The sequence below is a fragment of the Pelophylax lessonae genome (assembly GCF_965119305.1).
Source record: "Pelophylax lessonae genome assembly, chromosome: 12".
NCBI lineage: Eukaryota > Metazoa > Chordata > Amphibia > Anura > Ranidae > Pelophylax > Pelophylax lessonae.
Window position 1 is genome coordinate 10,248,923 of NC_138779.1, and position 15,234 is coordinate 10,264,156.

At 44.5% G+C, this 15,234-nt stretch overlaps 1 protein-coding gene across 9 annotated transcripts in view; it reads right to left on the minus strand.

The window, feature by feature from the left end:
- CHD5 (chromodomain helicase DNA binding protein 5) overlaps window positions 1–15,234 on the minus strand; it is a 409,378-nt gene that overhangs the window by 18,677 nt on the left and 375,467 nt on the right. For all 9 annotated transcript variants that reach the window (XM_082273263.1, XM_082273262.1, XM_082273261.1 and 6 more), the window contains exons 32-35: window positions 11,077–11,203; window positions 10,873–10,959; window positions 7,638–7,784; window positions 6,573–6,681 (exon numbers count right to left, since the gene is read on the minus strand). In XM_082273263.1, coding sequence (XP_082129389.1) covers window positions 6,573–6,681; window positions 7,638–7,784; window positions 10,873–10,959; window positions 11,077–11,203 — 470 coding nt within the window. The remainder of the gene's footprint in view (window positions 1–6,572; window positions 6,682–7,637; window positions 7,785–10,872; window positions 10,960–11,076; window positions 11,204–15,234) is intronic.

Sequence of the window (15,234 nt, forward strand, 5' to 3'; positions counted from 1 at the left end):
GGCATGCTAAAGGTAATCCAGGTAATGGAGTCTCCAGTACAGGGAGATAAGCTGGTGTTTGGTGGTGTGGAGGACTTGCCGGATCATGTACCTGATAAGATAAAGGCTATCAAGCCTCAGGTAATAGACAAAACTATTTTTGTGCCTTTTAGCACCTTGCCTAATTCTGAGGGTTTTCCCAGTGACACCCAGGGTGATTCCCCTATGCTCAGCAATGTTTTGCCTGCTGAGGAAAGGTTACTTTTAAAAAATGACATTTCTGCTCAGGAACTACAAAACCCAGAAGAGCCGATTAACCCTGCTTCTGCTGAGCTCAAAACTGTTTCAGTAATAACTAACCAGGACTCTACAGCGCAGCAGCAGGAAGCACTTGGTACTGCATTAGAAGCAGTAACTACACCTAATAACATTGCAGGTGTGGTGGAACCCACCATTGTATGTTTAACTGATAATGCTGCTGGTTTAGGCCAAGCTGAAAATAATAATAGTAATGTATCCGATAATGTGACATCAGTGTGGGGTCTTGGCCCTAATAAGCCTACATTTGCACAGGTGGTAAGCTGTGCTCCTGGCAATATCATCAAGCCAGAAATACAATCAAGGAGGAGCTCCGCTTCCAATCGGGGTTTTCCTTTGCAGGCTGCCACTATGAGCACCATTGGATCTGGTCTTGGGTCTATGGCTCCTGCTGGGGGTCCAAGGCGGAACGTAGTCCTCCTTAAATGGGAAGGTGGTGCAGTCCCTCTAGCACGGCGTATGGTGGTGGACCTGATCTTAGATATGGGTTTTGGGGCTAATGACCTATATGCCCTGATACATGTGGCTGGAAGCCGGGAGTACACGGTTAGTTTCACCAGACCAGAGGGTCTTGACTTGTTCTGGGAACGATATATGGCTCGGTGCAGGTCAAGACCCGAATAGGAAGGTCTGGTGCCAGTGGCAGTTTCTCAAAGGTCAACAGTAAAGAAAATTACTATTATCCTTACAAATGAGAGTGTTTCTGCTCGGGACTTAGAGGTCTGGTTGAGAAATTATGGGGATGTTTTGACCAGGCCAGATAAAATTTATGATGAGCGTGGCATCTGGACCGGGGGTTGGTCGGTAACGGTCAGGTTGGCTATGGATGGGAATGTTGTCCATCACCTGCCCTCCTCTGCCTTTATAGGGAGGGATAGGATGACTATTTTTTATCCCGGTCAGCCAAAACTGTGTCACCGCTGTGGAGAAAAGGGCCATTTTAGCTCCTCTTGTTCAGCACTGATCTGTTCAGTGTGTCAGGGACAGGGTCATGTGGCCAGGGACTGCACCCAGGCGATAAGGTGCAACCTGTGCCTGCGCCTTGGCCACCCCTACAGCCGATGTCCTGAAGCCTGGCATAATATGGATAGAGAGGTGATAGATGACCTCTTAAGGCTGGACAGGATGGAGGATGAGGCCCCTGGTGTACCACCCTACTCTGCGGTGACTGACTCCCCTGGTCTTGTTCAGGATCCCTCCCTAGTCCCTGTGCCCACCCCTCCTGTATCTGAAAGTATTCCTTCTGTGTCTGTCCCTGTGTCCCCCCAGCCTACTGTACCCGCTCCTCTTGTGTCAGAATCTGCCAAGTCTGTGCCCCCTGAGTCAGTTATTCCCGATCAGTCTTCCCTTCCTAAGTGTGACCTTAAAGAAGCCCCCCACCCACCAGGAGTGGTAGAGGGTACCAAAAAGGGTGCTGCTGCGGCTTCCTCTGTAAAGAAGTCTTCTGCGAAGACTTCAAAGAAGAAGAAGAAAACAAGAGATGAAAGCATCTCTGAATCTGACCTGCAGTACCTGGAGGAGAGAAGGAAGGTTGTGAGGTGGAAGAGACGGACGGTGAGGACGGAACAGGGACAGGATGCCTCAGTGACTGTCTCCAACCGTTCTAGGGCTTCTGCTTGGGATATCTCCTCATCTGGGGATTGTTCTGAGCAGAATTCAGAAATTGAAATGGAGTTGGAGGAGGCTTCAAGAAAGAGAGAGGCTTCTGGTGATGAGCAGCAGAGGGGAGCTAAGAAGCAATTCACTCAATAACCCAAATGGCGGTTCCCCCTCCGTTAAAAGTGGTGACAATAAATGTCGCCAGTATTAAGTCAGTAAGAGCTCGTTCTATGGCCTTCTTTTTGTTCAGCCAATTAGATGCTGAAATTTTATTTTTGCAGGAGACTAGGCTCACCTCCTTGGCAGATATTCATATGGCCAAGAGAGAGTGGAGGTATGGTCCATCTTACTGGTCTCTTGTGGCCGAGCCTTACGGCGGGGTGGCGGTGTTTTTTAAAACCGGCATGGTAACTGTCCGGCGGGTTATTGAGGTGGAGATTGGGAGATGTATGGTCTTAGACGTTCTTGTGGGAGGGCAGGACCTGCGCCTAATTAATATTTATGGGCCGCACACAAAGTTGGACAGGAAATGCCTTTTTACAAGGATCAAGCCATTTCTTTTTACATCCCGGCAAGTGGTTTTTGGAGGTGACTTTAATACTGTGACTAGGCCCAAGGACAGGAAGGACTTCAATGACAGGCTGGGATATGATAGCGTTTTTTTAAATAGTATGGTTAGGGATGCTGGTCTTGTGGATGTGCACATTAAGCACCTTGCGGATGACACAGGGTTCACCTTTCATCGAGGTAATAATCAGAGTAGGATAGATAGGTTTTTTTTGAAGGAGGCCTCTGCTTTCTCACCCCCAGTGGTGCAGGCAGTGGAGTTCTCTGATCACTGTATGCTATCTGTGGTCTTGAATGCTTCAGACTTCCCTCAGAGGGGCAAAGGCATCTGGAGATTAAATTCGACTCTCCTTGAGGAAGAACATGTTAGACAATCCTTTGAGGAATTCTTTCAGGCACAGGTGACCATCCTGGACTTTTGTAGCAGCAAGGCTGAGTGGTGGGAGCTGACCAAAAAGAGGATTGCTGGATTCTACAGGGGCCTAGCCAATAAAAAACAGTTTAATAGATACATGACCTACCAACGTTTGCAGAGGAAGCTGGATATTCTTGTCTCGAGAGGAGGAGATCCTGGGGCAATCTCTGAAGTGAAAATCCTCCTCAGGAAGTGTCAATATGACCGGCATACCTCTTTGGTTCTGGAGCGGGACTATGGGAAATACCACTCGCCTGACCCTTACCAGAACTGCAAACAGGGTGTAGCTGTTAAGATGGTCGTTGGCCTTAAGGATAGTACAGGTTCCTTGACAAAGTCCAGGTCAGGGATCCTGGAGGTCGTGAGGTCTTTTTATGCTGAATTTCTTGGGAGGAAAGAGCTTGACAGGGACAAGATGGAAAGCTTTTTGGACTCTACTCCAGGTCTAAATGGTGGAGATGTCCCTTTGATGAATTTGACAGAAGAGATCACAGTTGAAGAGGTGACGAGGGCAATTGAACAGCTTGCCATCAAAAAGTCACCTGGACCGGATGGTCTGACGGCTGAGTTTTACAAAGCCTTTAAGTCTATTCTGGCCCCACATTCGGTAGAGATTTTTAACAGTTGTCTTGCTGAGGGGGTGCTTCCCCCTTCCATGAGACACTCAGCTGTGATTCTTCTTTCAAAAGGTAAAGATCCTTCGATGATTGAGAATTGGCGCCCCATCAGCCTTCTCAATGTCGATAGAAAGGTGCTGGCGAAGATACTTTTCTGGCGCCTATCGGCAGTAGCAGAGTCTTTGCTTTCTCGCCATCAGCACTGTTCGATCCAGGGTAGGAGCACCTTCACAGCGGTTTTAGCTGTCCGGGAGGCCTTGGAGCAGTGCAGGGCTGCAGGCTGGGGAAAGTATTTACTGGCATTGGATCAGGCAAAGGCTTTCGATCGTGTCAACCATGAGTACCTGTGGTTGCTCTTTAGTAAGTACGGTCTGCCGGGTGGTTTTGTCGATTGGTTAAAAGTCTTGTATAAGGGGGCAGAAAGCTTCCCTCTTGTTAATGGTTGGGTTGGACAGTCCTTTGAGGTTGGTTCTGGGGTGCGCCAGGGTTGTCCCCTGAGTCCCCTGCTCTATGTGTTTGCAATCGACCCCTTCATCAGGAGGCTAGAGAGCAGCATGTTGTGTGGGGTACCAGTGGGAGTCCCGGGTGAGCCGCCTTTGAGGGTTGTTGCCTATGCGGATGATGTGTCAGTGATTGTCACTGGGACAGATGAAGCGGAGGAGGTGGTCTCTCTGACATCACGGTACTCTGAAGCATCAGGCTCCAAGATCAATCAGGAAAAGAGTGAAGTTTTTTGGATGGGAAAGGAAGGTGAGGGGTTTGATCTCCCGGACACCTTTCCAGTGCCCCAGGAAAAAATTAAGATATTAGGCATTGAATTTGGACCTGGCGATTATGGCCTCAAAAACTGGGAAGGCAGGCTGGAAGTTGCCAATACTAAGGTGGTCAGCTGGAAAACATGGAAGTTATCTCTGAGGGAAAGGGTTGATCTGATTAAGACTTACCTGATACCGATCTTCTTGTATGTCAGCCCTGTCTGCATCTTGCCAGTGTCTCTCTATGCTAGGATCTATAGTGTGTTCTTCCAGATGCTATGGGGGAACAGACTGAACCCCATCAAGAGGAATGTCACCTATCTATCCAGGAGGGAGGGTGGCTTAGGTATGGTCAACCCCGTTCTTTTCTTTTCACTGCTATTTCTCAAGTTTAACATTGGTAGTATGCTTGCAGTGGAACCTCCTGGATGGGCAGGCATGTTTAGATCTTGGTTTAGGCCTTTTCTGCGACTTTGGGAAAAAGGTGGCCAAGTGAAGAATCTCAGGGGTCATCGTGGTCAGCTTCCAGCCTATGTCGCTCCGTGTCTGAAGTTGCTGCGGCAGTGGCAACTGTCGGCTGAAGATCTCAGATCCGCTCCGAGGAAAGTCCTTATGAGCCGAGTCTTGAGCGAAGTCTTTCATGACCCACTGGTCTTAAGGGATTGCCCAGGCCCAATTTTGAGGGAAGGGTTAAGACTGATTAATTTGGCTAGAGTCCCCCTTAAATTCAGGGATCTGGCCTGGTTGTACTTCCACGGGAGACTCTATGTTCGGGGCAATTTGAAATTCCGCAGTGGAATGGATCGTGGTTGTCCTCGGGAGGAATGTACAGGTGAGGAGGAGACTATGGACCATTTTCTGCTTCGTTGCCCTTTTAACATAGAGGTATACAAACAGGTGGGGCGGGCCCTCGGTGTTCCTTTCCTCTCCAGGCTGGGTTATGCTGAGTGGGTGTACGGAGCATTCAATACTGGTGGGGGCTTTTGTTTGGATACACTTTTTTTAGTTAGTTTAGTAGTCCGTTATTACACATGGAATGCACGGTGTCAGGTCACCCTTCGGCGTAAAATCCTTCCTGTTCAGGTGGTGGTGTGTGACATTTTGCATGAGGTGGGGAAGATTTGGGCGCTTAAGAGAGACAAGTGGGGTCAGAGGGCTTGGTTGAAGGCGTGGAGGGGTTTCAAGCCTCCCTGACTGCCAGGAGTCTCTTTCCCTGGGTGTGGCTTTCTGTCTCTTATCACCCTAGATTTTTTCTTAATTCTCAGTTTTTGATAAATGGCTGCATACATAGGTGATGGGTTGTGCCTCTTAGGCCCTCTCTGCTGCTTTATGTAAATAGTTTTCTAAGAATGTTGGAAGTGGATTATGTATATATTGTATATATTCTGCACATGGATGTGTATTCCTTTGTTTTCTGTTGGAATATTGTACTATAGTTCTGTTTTTTACTTTTGTATAAAATATGTTGCTTGATTCTTTTCAATAAAAGATCAATAGTGCCCCATCATTGGTGTCAATGGGTGAAATAATGCCCCATCATTGGTGTCAGTAGGAGGAATAGTGCTCCATCATTGGTGTCAGTAGGAGGAATAGTGTCCCATCATTGGTGTCAGTAGGAGGAATAGTGCTCCATCATTGGTGTCAGTAGGAGGAATAGTGTCCCATCATTGGTATCAGTAGGAGGAATAGTGCTCCATTGTTGGAGTCAGGGAGAGAAATAATGCCCTATCATTGGTGTCAGGGGAAGGAATAGTGCCCCATTGTGGGAGTCAGTGGGAGGAATAGATCCTTATCATTGGTATCAGTGGGAAGAATAGTGCCCCATTGTTGATGTCATTATGGGAATTATTGTTGGTGTCAGTGGGAGGAATAGTTTTCCTATCATTGGTGTCAGTGGGAGAATTCGTTTTCCCATCACTGGTGTCAGTATTAAGAATAGTGCCCCATCGCTGGTGTCAGTGGGAGGAATAGTGCCCCATCGGTGGTGTCAGTGGGAGGAATAGTTCCCCATCACTGGGGTCAGTGGGAGGAATAGTGCCCCATTGTTTCTTGTTAATGGAAGGAATAGTATTCCCATCATTGTTGTCAGTAGGAGGATTATTTTCCCATCACTGGTGTCAATGTTAAGAATAGTGCCCTCTCGTTGGTGTCAGTGGAAGGAATAGTGCCCCATTGTTGATGTCAGTGCCTCTTATCAGTAGGAGGAATAGTGCTCTGAGGCCGGATAAAGGCAATCAAAAGGCTGCATTCGGCTCCCGGGCCGCAGTTTGGAGACCACTGCATTACACCGAAGGATCTGCATTTAGCATCCTCAAAGGATACGTGACAATTCCAGCAAGCAACCAATAGTCATGTCTCCTGTGCCATATGTCATAGATTTTTCCAGAAGAGACAGCGGCTCTTTCTTCGTTCTGCCATAACGTATGGAGTTCTGAAACACAGAAACAAATACATATTGCATGAGGATTTTTTGGTAGAAGGGGCTAAAACCTTAATTCACAAAGTGCACTGTATAATATTACGCTGGTGGACACCTGACCATCACACCTACCTATATGTAAATGCTACATCATACCAATACTTTGTAGTCAATTGCAATTTATTTTTACCAAAAATATGTAGCAGAAAACAAATTGGCCTAAAATGTTAAAAAATTTTGATTTTTCCATTTTTTTTTTGAGAATGTTATATAGCAGAATGTGAAAAATATATATATATATATTTTTTTTCAAAATTGTTGCTCTTTTTTTGTTTATAGCGCAAAAAATAAAAATCGCACAGGTGATCAAATACCATTAAAAAAATCTCTTATTTGTGGGGGAAAAAGATGTCAATTTTATTTGGGTACAGCGTTGCACGACCGCGCAATTGTCCGTTAAAGTAACGCAGTGCGGAATCGCAAAATAGGGCCTGGTCATTAAGGGGGCAAATCCTTCCGGTCTTAAAGTGGTAAAGAGGGGGAGAACCCAACTTTTCAGGGGTAAGGGAACACCTTTTCTTAAGGGTCTTCTAGAACTGACCCACTCTAAACAGCAGACAACAAAGGGGTCAACTCTGCCCAATCCTAATATTTTAGTCTTTAAGGTGGGCACTGACATATAGAATGGCCAGCCAGCTTTTCCCTGCAGTAGTCCATCTCTGCCCCCCTACCAGGCAGCCATAAAGAACATGTCTCTCAGCTTCTTCTCTCCGGTTTCCTGTGTATTCTATATTATGGGGAAGTGTGACACCATCACTTGGCTTTGCAATGGCCGTGGCCAGAGGAAATAGCTTGGAATGCCGGTGGGTACATCTCACAACCAGTCTCCAGGATATAACAGAATCTGAGTTATGGTTCAAGGTAACCCACAACCACTGAAAGACACACCACCTGTTAAAATGCAATACCTGTGAACCCGCCATCTGCAATGTTAAACATAAATTTAAATTTTCCGCCATCGTCTTGTTTCCCGCTTTCATCTTCTTGTTTTATACAATTTTCTCCATTTTGTTGCTTTACACATTCTTCTTTTTCCTCAGGTTTGGTTTCCTCTTCTGTAAATAAAAAAAAGAAATAAATCAGAGACCCAATTTTTTTTTTCTTTTTTTAACTACTTCCATACCGGGCACTTTCACCCCCCTTCCTGCCCAGGCCAATTTTCATCTTTTGAGCACCGTCAGACTTTGAATGACAATTGTGCAGTCATGTAACACTGTAGCCATATGAATTTTTATATATTTTTTCACACAAATAGAGCTTTATTTTGGTGGTATTTATTTACTACTAGGTTTTTTTTCTAAATAAATGAAAAATTACCGTAAACTTTGAGAAAAAAAAACGAATTCTTTGTTTCTGAAATTTTGCAAATAAATACTCTTTCTTCATATATTTAGGCCAAAATGTATTCTGCTACATTTCTTCGGGTAAAATAACCCAAATCAGTGTATATTATTTAGTCTGTAGGAAAGTTATAGAGTCCACAATTTTTAATATATAATGTATATCTAAAAATGTATTAATCCTGATGTACATAGTTATGCCTCGTACACACATACTGATCGTCGGCCGAATGATCGGCCGTCTTTTGTCCAGGGCTGTCGTGTCTGTTGAAAACTGTAAAAGACTGCACACAAATTTTGTCAGCCAACAACAGCAGACTGCAGAAGTGATGTCATGTGATGGTTAACTTTCCTTGTCTTTTTTCTTTTCTGAGCATGCCCAGTCTTGCTAATCTGCTGTCTGTCGGCCGAAATCTGTACTGACTGGCGAACAATCGGCCGTTCTGGTGTTGGCCAACAAAAATTTTAATACTTGCACGACAGATTCTGTTCGGCCGAAAGTGCGCCTTCGGCTGTCGGAAGCATCATACTAACAAGCCTACAATCGGCCGAATATTTACGGCCGACAATCGGTACGTGTGTACAGGGCATTAGGTTGAAAAAAGACATCTGTCTCAACCAATAAAAAACAAAAAAACAGAAAAGAACACCCAACCATACAATCCATATACACAATCCTATACCCGCTGTTGATCCAGAAGAAGGCGAAAAAACCCCCAGCAATGCATGATCCAATTTGCTACAGCAGGGAAAAAAATTCCTTCTTTATCACTCGAGAGGCAATCAGATATTTCCCTGGATCAACTTTACCTATAAATATTAGTACCCATTTTTCATGTTTACGGTGAAGAAACCTTTCCGTATTTGGAGACAAAATCTGTTTTCCTCTAGACGTAAAGAGCGCCCCCTATGTCCTCTGTGTTGACCTTAAAGCGGAGTTCCGGCCACGAAAACGTTTTTTCAATAAAAATACCCCAGGGACAGTCAGGGCTAGTACATTCCACAATGGATAGCCTCTGTACTGTCCCAGGTCGCACTTACCTTTTAGAAGATATACTTACCATAAAAATTTCTTCTCCAGCGCTGCCATCTCGGATGTGGGCAGCTGAAGCCATCGCGTCCTCTTCCGTGTCCTCTTCTCCCAGAATGCGCCTGCACCGGCCCCGCTCGTCACTTCCGGTGCGGGAGCGTCATCCCTCCACAGCTTGTGGGCATGCCCAGAAGCTGTTTAGCAGGGAATGAGGCGCCCGCACCGGAAGTGACGAGCGGGGCCGGTGCAGGCGCATTGATTCTTGGGAGCGATGACGTTCAGCACCCACCAATTTTGTGTGCGTTACCTGTGCTGTGCCATAGACTTCTTTTGCATCAATTGGTTTGGTGCGTGTTTTGAAAAAGCACCAACATTTCTGCAGCAAGAAGATGGGATAATCTCTCTCTGCTCTCTCCTCCTAAAAGCATACAAACTGATTGGCTCCTTCTATTGCATCTTCCTGTTACATTACAGGGCCTGCAAGAGGCTGATGTCAGGTCAAATTTGGGTACCTAAGCTGCTTGCATTGAAAAGAAAAATATTATTGATGTATGAATGATTATGGAGCTGCATGAATGTGTCTTTTATATCTGCCTAGTTTGTCTTCAAAAGGAAACTGCGAAAGCTACAAAAATGCTAGCTGCCTGACCTCAATACTCGATAAGCATGCAGCTACTCCAGATGGGCACACTCCATCCAGGTCAGTGACTCAGGGCCTAAACCCTTGGATCAACATCAAAGCTTGGTAATGAGTCTTTTTAACCACTTGACCTCTGGAAGATTTATCCTCCTTCATAACCAGGCCGTTTTTTTTGTTTGCGATACGGCACTGCGTTACTTTAACTGACAATGTCGTGGTCATGCAACACCGTACCCAAATGAAATCTATGTAATTTTTTTCCCCCCACAAATAGAGCTTTCGTTTTGTGGTATTTGATCACTTTTGTTTTTTATTTTTTATGCTGTAAACAAAAAAAGACCCACAATTTTGAGAAAAAAAAAAAAATCTTATTTCTTAATGAATTTAGGCTAATATGTATTCTACTACATATTTTTTGTAAAAGAAAATCCCAATAAGAGTATATTTTGTGGAAAAGTTATAGCATCTACAAACATTGGGATATATACTGGAATCTGTATTTATTTTTATTATACTTGTATTGGCGGTGATCAGCGATATTGCGGCGGGACAATCAGACACTGACACTTTGTGGGAACAAGTGATACTAATACAGTGATCAGTGCTAAAAATATGCACTGTCACTGTACTAATAACACAGGCTGGGAAGGAGTTAAACATCTAGGGTGATCAAAGGGTTAAATGTGTGCCTAACCAGTGTTTTTGTGTAAACTGTGTATTGCTTTTACTAAGGGAAGTGATGGATTTTATTCCCTGCTTTGCAGGGACGCAAAATCCATCACATCCCTGTCAGAACAGATCTCTGCCTTGTTTACATGGGCAGAGGTCAGTTCTGTGTCTCTCCAAGCCAATCAGTGGGTGCCGGCGGACATCTATTGGCTGGCTTGTCAAATCACAGCACAGCCGTGGCGCCAGCGACGCGCACACGTACCCCCTGCCTGGAAGTGCTGGATCACGTACTAGGTATGTAAACCAGGGTAGGAGAGACACTCTGCCGCTGTATAACTAAGTTATGCTGTCGGCAATCGGTTAAAGCAAACCACAGCCTACAGTACAGTACAGTACAGTTCTCAGTACTTCAACTGAGTACTTCAACATCAATGCCATTTCGAGGTAGAGACAACTGACCATACCTGACTTAGGTTCCTTGTCCTCTGTTTTGGTCTGAGTGCTGTTCAGTCCTGATTTTTCCAAGGATTTCTCCTCTTGAAGTGCTTCAGCTGCAAAAGGTATCAGTGTGAACTTTACGTGGTATATGCGATTGGCCATGATCATAAAACAATATGCTACAGATTATTTCAATGATCCATAATGGAGGTGTCTATGTTCATACATGCCTTTAGGAGTCTGCTCAGTAGAGTCTTTTCCCTCTTCTTCTTCAACACAATCTTTTACTTGCTTTTCTTTTCCTTCTAAATTTTCACTGTTCTCTTCGGGTTCTTCCTTCTCCAGTTTGGTTGCCGGCTTAAAAAAAAGGTATATTACATTAAAACGACTCTGTCACTAGGTTAACAAAAATATATACATAAGCGCTGAGCCAGGCACTTTACTACGTATATGGTGGACCTGTCCGTCTCTTCAACCCTATTGGGCTGCCGTCCACATCATCATATCTAAAGTCACTAACTATACTCTAGGTTTTACCCCAGCTCAATTTTTTCTTCACCACTTATCTGTCCCCAGAAATGTGTATTTCAAGTCATTAGTCATGCATCTAGTGAACGCAGGACAGGATGTATATCCCGGTTGGCCTACTGCCACGATTTGTTGTAGGGGTGAAACAAGGAAAGCACCTTCAGTTTAAAACAAAAAAAGGCAGAGGCTTCAACACCACCTTATCCTGGTGAAGAATCAAGAAAGGTTCTATCCTGGTGAAGAATCAAGAAAGGTTCTATCCTGGTGAAGAATCAAGAAAGGTTCTATCCTGGTGAAGAATCAAGAAAGGTTCTATCCTGGTGAAGAATCAAGAAAGGTTCCTTGCAGAAGAGAGAAGTCAACTAGACCCTGTGAGCCAAAGTAATGGCAACCAAAAGCAACCTTGCACGTAAGAAGCAACAAAGAAATCTCTCAGAGAGGCTCAAATGGTGAAGTCTGTAAAACAGACAACACCAAAGTAAGGTCCTAAAAAGAAAAAAGGGGGCTGCACAGATGGAACAATCTCTGTGACATCCTGTACAAACCCCTAACCAAAGAATGACACCGTAAGTCTCTAGAACAGAACAGCCAGAGCCGAGACTTGCCCCTTGATGGTACTTATGGCCAGGGTCATCTCCACACAAGACTGGAGAAAAGCCAAAAGGCACCCCACGAGGTGCTAGTTGGGAATAAAACTTGCAAGCCTCACTTCAGCCAAAAATGGGCCTTCCATGTACGGTGGTACACTTTCCCCGAGGTTGACTTTCTTGCCCTGAGAAGGGTACGAACTACAGAAACACCACTGATCCTCAGGATGTCATGCTGTCAAAGCCAGTGACCCTAAAGCAGGATGAAACATTGGACCTTGTGACAGCAAGTCTGGTTCATCTGGAAGAGCCTATGGCTCCTCTGTCAAGACATTTATAATAACACAATCTTCTTGGCCATTCAAGTGTGATCAGAATCACCAGAATGCCATCACCTTTATCTTGCACAACAGACGAGGAAGAAGCTGCAGAGGAGGAAAGGTAGAGATTATAGAGAACTGATATCAATGAGTAACCAAGGCATCCACCACAAACACCTAAGGATCCCTGGTCCAGGGCACAAACCTGTCAAGCTTGTTGACACCTGGAACTGCGTCAAGCGCCTTCCCACTGCAAACACCTCTTGATAAAGGGCTCATTCATCCACATCTGCTGTCGATGGCTGAGTAAGTCTGCCTGCAATTTCCACACCTGAAACTTGCACAGCCAGAAGATCCAGGATGTTGATCGATAACTTCTGCTCTTCTGGTGACCATGCTGCCTGAACAGAGAGGTTCTTCAGAAAACCTGCTCAGTCTCACAAGCTTGCATTTGTCGTAAAAACTTTCCATGTCATTGGAAGGAATATTTTCTGGCATCCAGAATGCCCATGGAATTCCACCACTCCAGAGCTGATGAAAGTGCTGGTCTGCCACATAAAACACAGGAAGCGCTTGTGTGATGGGAGAATGGGATCTGGACATAGGCATCTTGTAGGTCTACTAATGCAAGAAATTCATCTTGTCTGAGGGAAGGAATGACACATCTTGTAGATTCAAATCTGTTCAGTGATTTAAAGTCCAGTATTGGGTGAATGCCCACATTGGTTTTAGGACTTTGAATAGGTTTGAATAGAAACTACTATTCTGCAGGAACTGGTACAGCCACTTCTAATGCCTGAAGCTGGTGCAAGGCAGTCACCAAATCTGCCTTCCTCTGGTCTGAATTCTGGGGAGAACCGTTATCTTGATCGCCGCTATTCTACCCAACCAGGAAAGAGTGTAGGTGTGCCAGCTCTTTGGAGGAATAAAGAGGAACATAATTAGCCAGGTATAGCAAAGAAACCTCACAGGTAAGCTTTATGCTGGAGTGCACCAATCTTTAAGGACTTTTCCCCCCTTTATTTTTACCTGGTGGTCCTACCAGTAGCACACTTTCTGTCCTAGCGTGACATATGCTCATTTGTTGTACAGTATCTATGAAGGAGCAGCGTTGTCACCCTAAAGGGAAGGAAGAGATTTAGTACTGCAAAACACCTCTTCCGCTAATCTACGTCATAGCATAGGAGGGACTGTCCATATAGAGCTGGGAACAACTAGGGCTCATGTACTACAGCTCAAAGAAGCTGCTCCTATAGGCTTTTGAGTTCTCATTCTATTCCGCCTGGAATCTCCCCTCTATGTTAAGCAGGCCATAGACGATTCGAATTTCGTTCGAAAATCGTAAATGGCAGTGTTATCGAACGATTTTCGTATCGTTAGTGTGGTATGTAAAACGTTCGATTTTCGTACGACAGCAAAAATTCACATATCCAACATGTTGGGTTTTTTTGCGAAAATCGGCCGAATTTCGTATCATTAGTGGGGGAGTTGTATGATTTCGCCTAACAAAACACAGAACAGTAGGGAGTGTGTCCGGTAGAGATGTGGTTAAAAGGCACAAAAAATTGTGTTTTGTCGTACAATTTTCGGCTCACATTGATGGTACACTCGATGATGTGCACGAGAGCCGCTTTCGTTTATCGAACGATAAATCGTACGAAATTCGAATCGTCTATGGCCTGCTTTAGCCAATGTGTCCATACACACTATGGCTTTTTCATGATTTTACAGGCATATACTCCGACAGGCAGAAACCCCCCCACCAAACTCACATTTTTGAGAGGGGCTTTTGAGCAGAAAAAATGCCTAAGTGCTCAAAAAAGCTCAAAGAAGCTGCTCCTACAGGCTTTTGAGCTCTCATTTTATTCTGCCTGGAAAATCCCCTCCATGTTAGCCAATGTGTCCATACACATTATGGTTTTTTCATGATATTACAGGCATATATTTTTACAGGTAGAACCCCCCCCCCCCCCACCAAACTCACATTTTTGAGAGGAGCTTTTGAGCAGAAAAGATGCCTAATGCCTCGTACACACGCAACGATTGTTGGCCGTGAATTTTCGGTCAACGTCCGATTTTCGGCTTGTTAGTATGATGCTTCCGACAACCGACTGCGACTTTTCAGCCGAGCAAAATCTGGTGTGCATGCTATAAAATTTTTGTTGGCCGTCAACAGAACGGCTGATTGTTCGTCAGTCAGTACAGATTTCGGCAGACAAAAATCTGATGAGCAAGACTGGGCATGCTCAGGGAAGAAAAAACACACGGAAAGTAAACCAGCACATGACATCACTTCTGAAGTTGGTTTTTGTTGCCCGATAAAATTCGTGTACAGTCTAGAGCACATTTCAACCAACACACCAACACTGGACAAAAGACGGCCGATCGGTCGGCCGATAATCATTGCGTCCAAAGGAATTTATTTGCATTTATAGAACAGATATAAACAAAACATGTTTAATGTTATATTTAACAGACTGAAAAGGAGCAAATAAAAGAAGCTCATAGTTAGGGTTTATATGCACTTTACAATAATCAAACGATCGAAGAAAATATGCAAGCTCATTGCTATATAATACATCATCATGTGAAACAAATACACTTTGAAAAGACAGAAGAAAAATGTGGACATCAGCTAATCTGGTTCTGAAAAAAACAAACAAAAAGGAATTTAGTTACACACCGTCACATTATAACATCATTATTGCTAAATGGACTAGCGATGGTAAATGGATGGCTTTTATCCTGGGATTACTTTACAAGGTTGTTTTTTACATCCACAGTGATGTCTAATGGCTTCAAATTACAATTTGGTCTAAAAGGAATAGATACTTAGGGCCAAATTCACTAAGAATAAGGAGAAGAAATAGTAATTCTATATTTAATCACTCCCAATTAACCACTTAAGCCCCGGAGGATTTTCCTGCTAAACGACCAGGGGGTATTTTGCGAT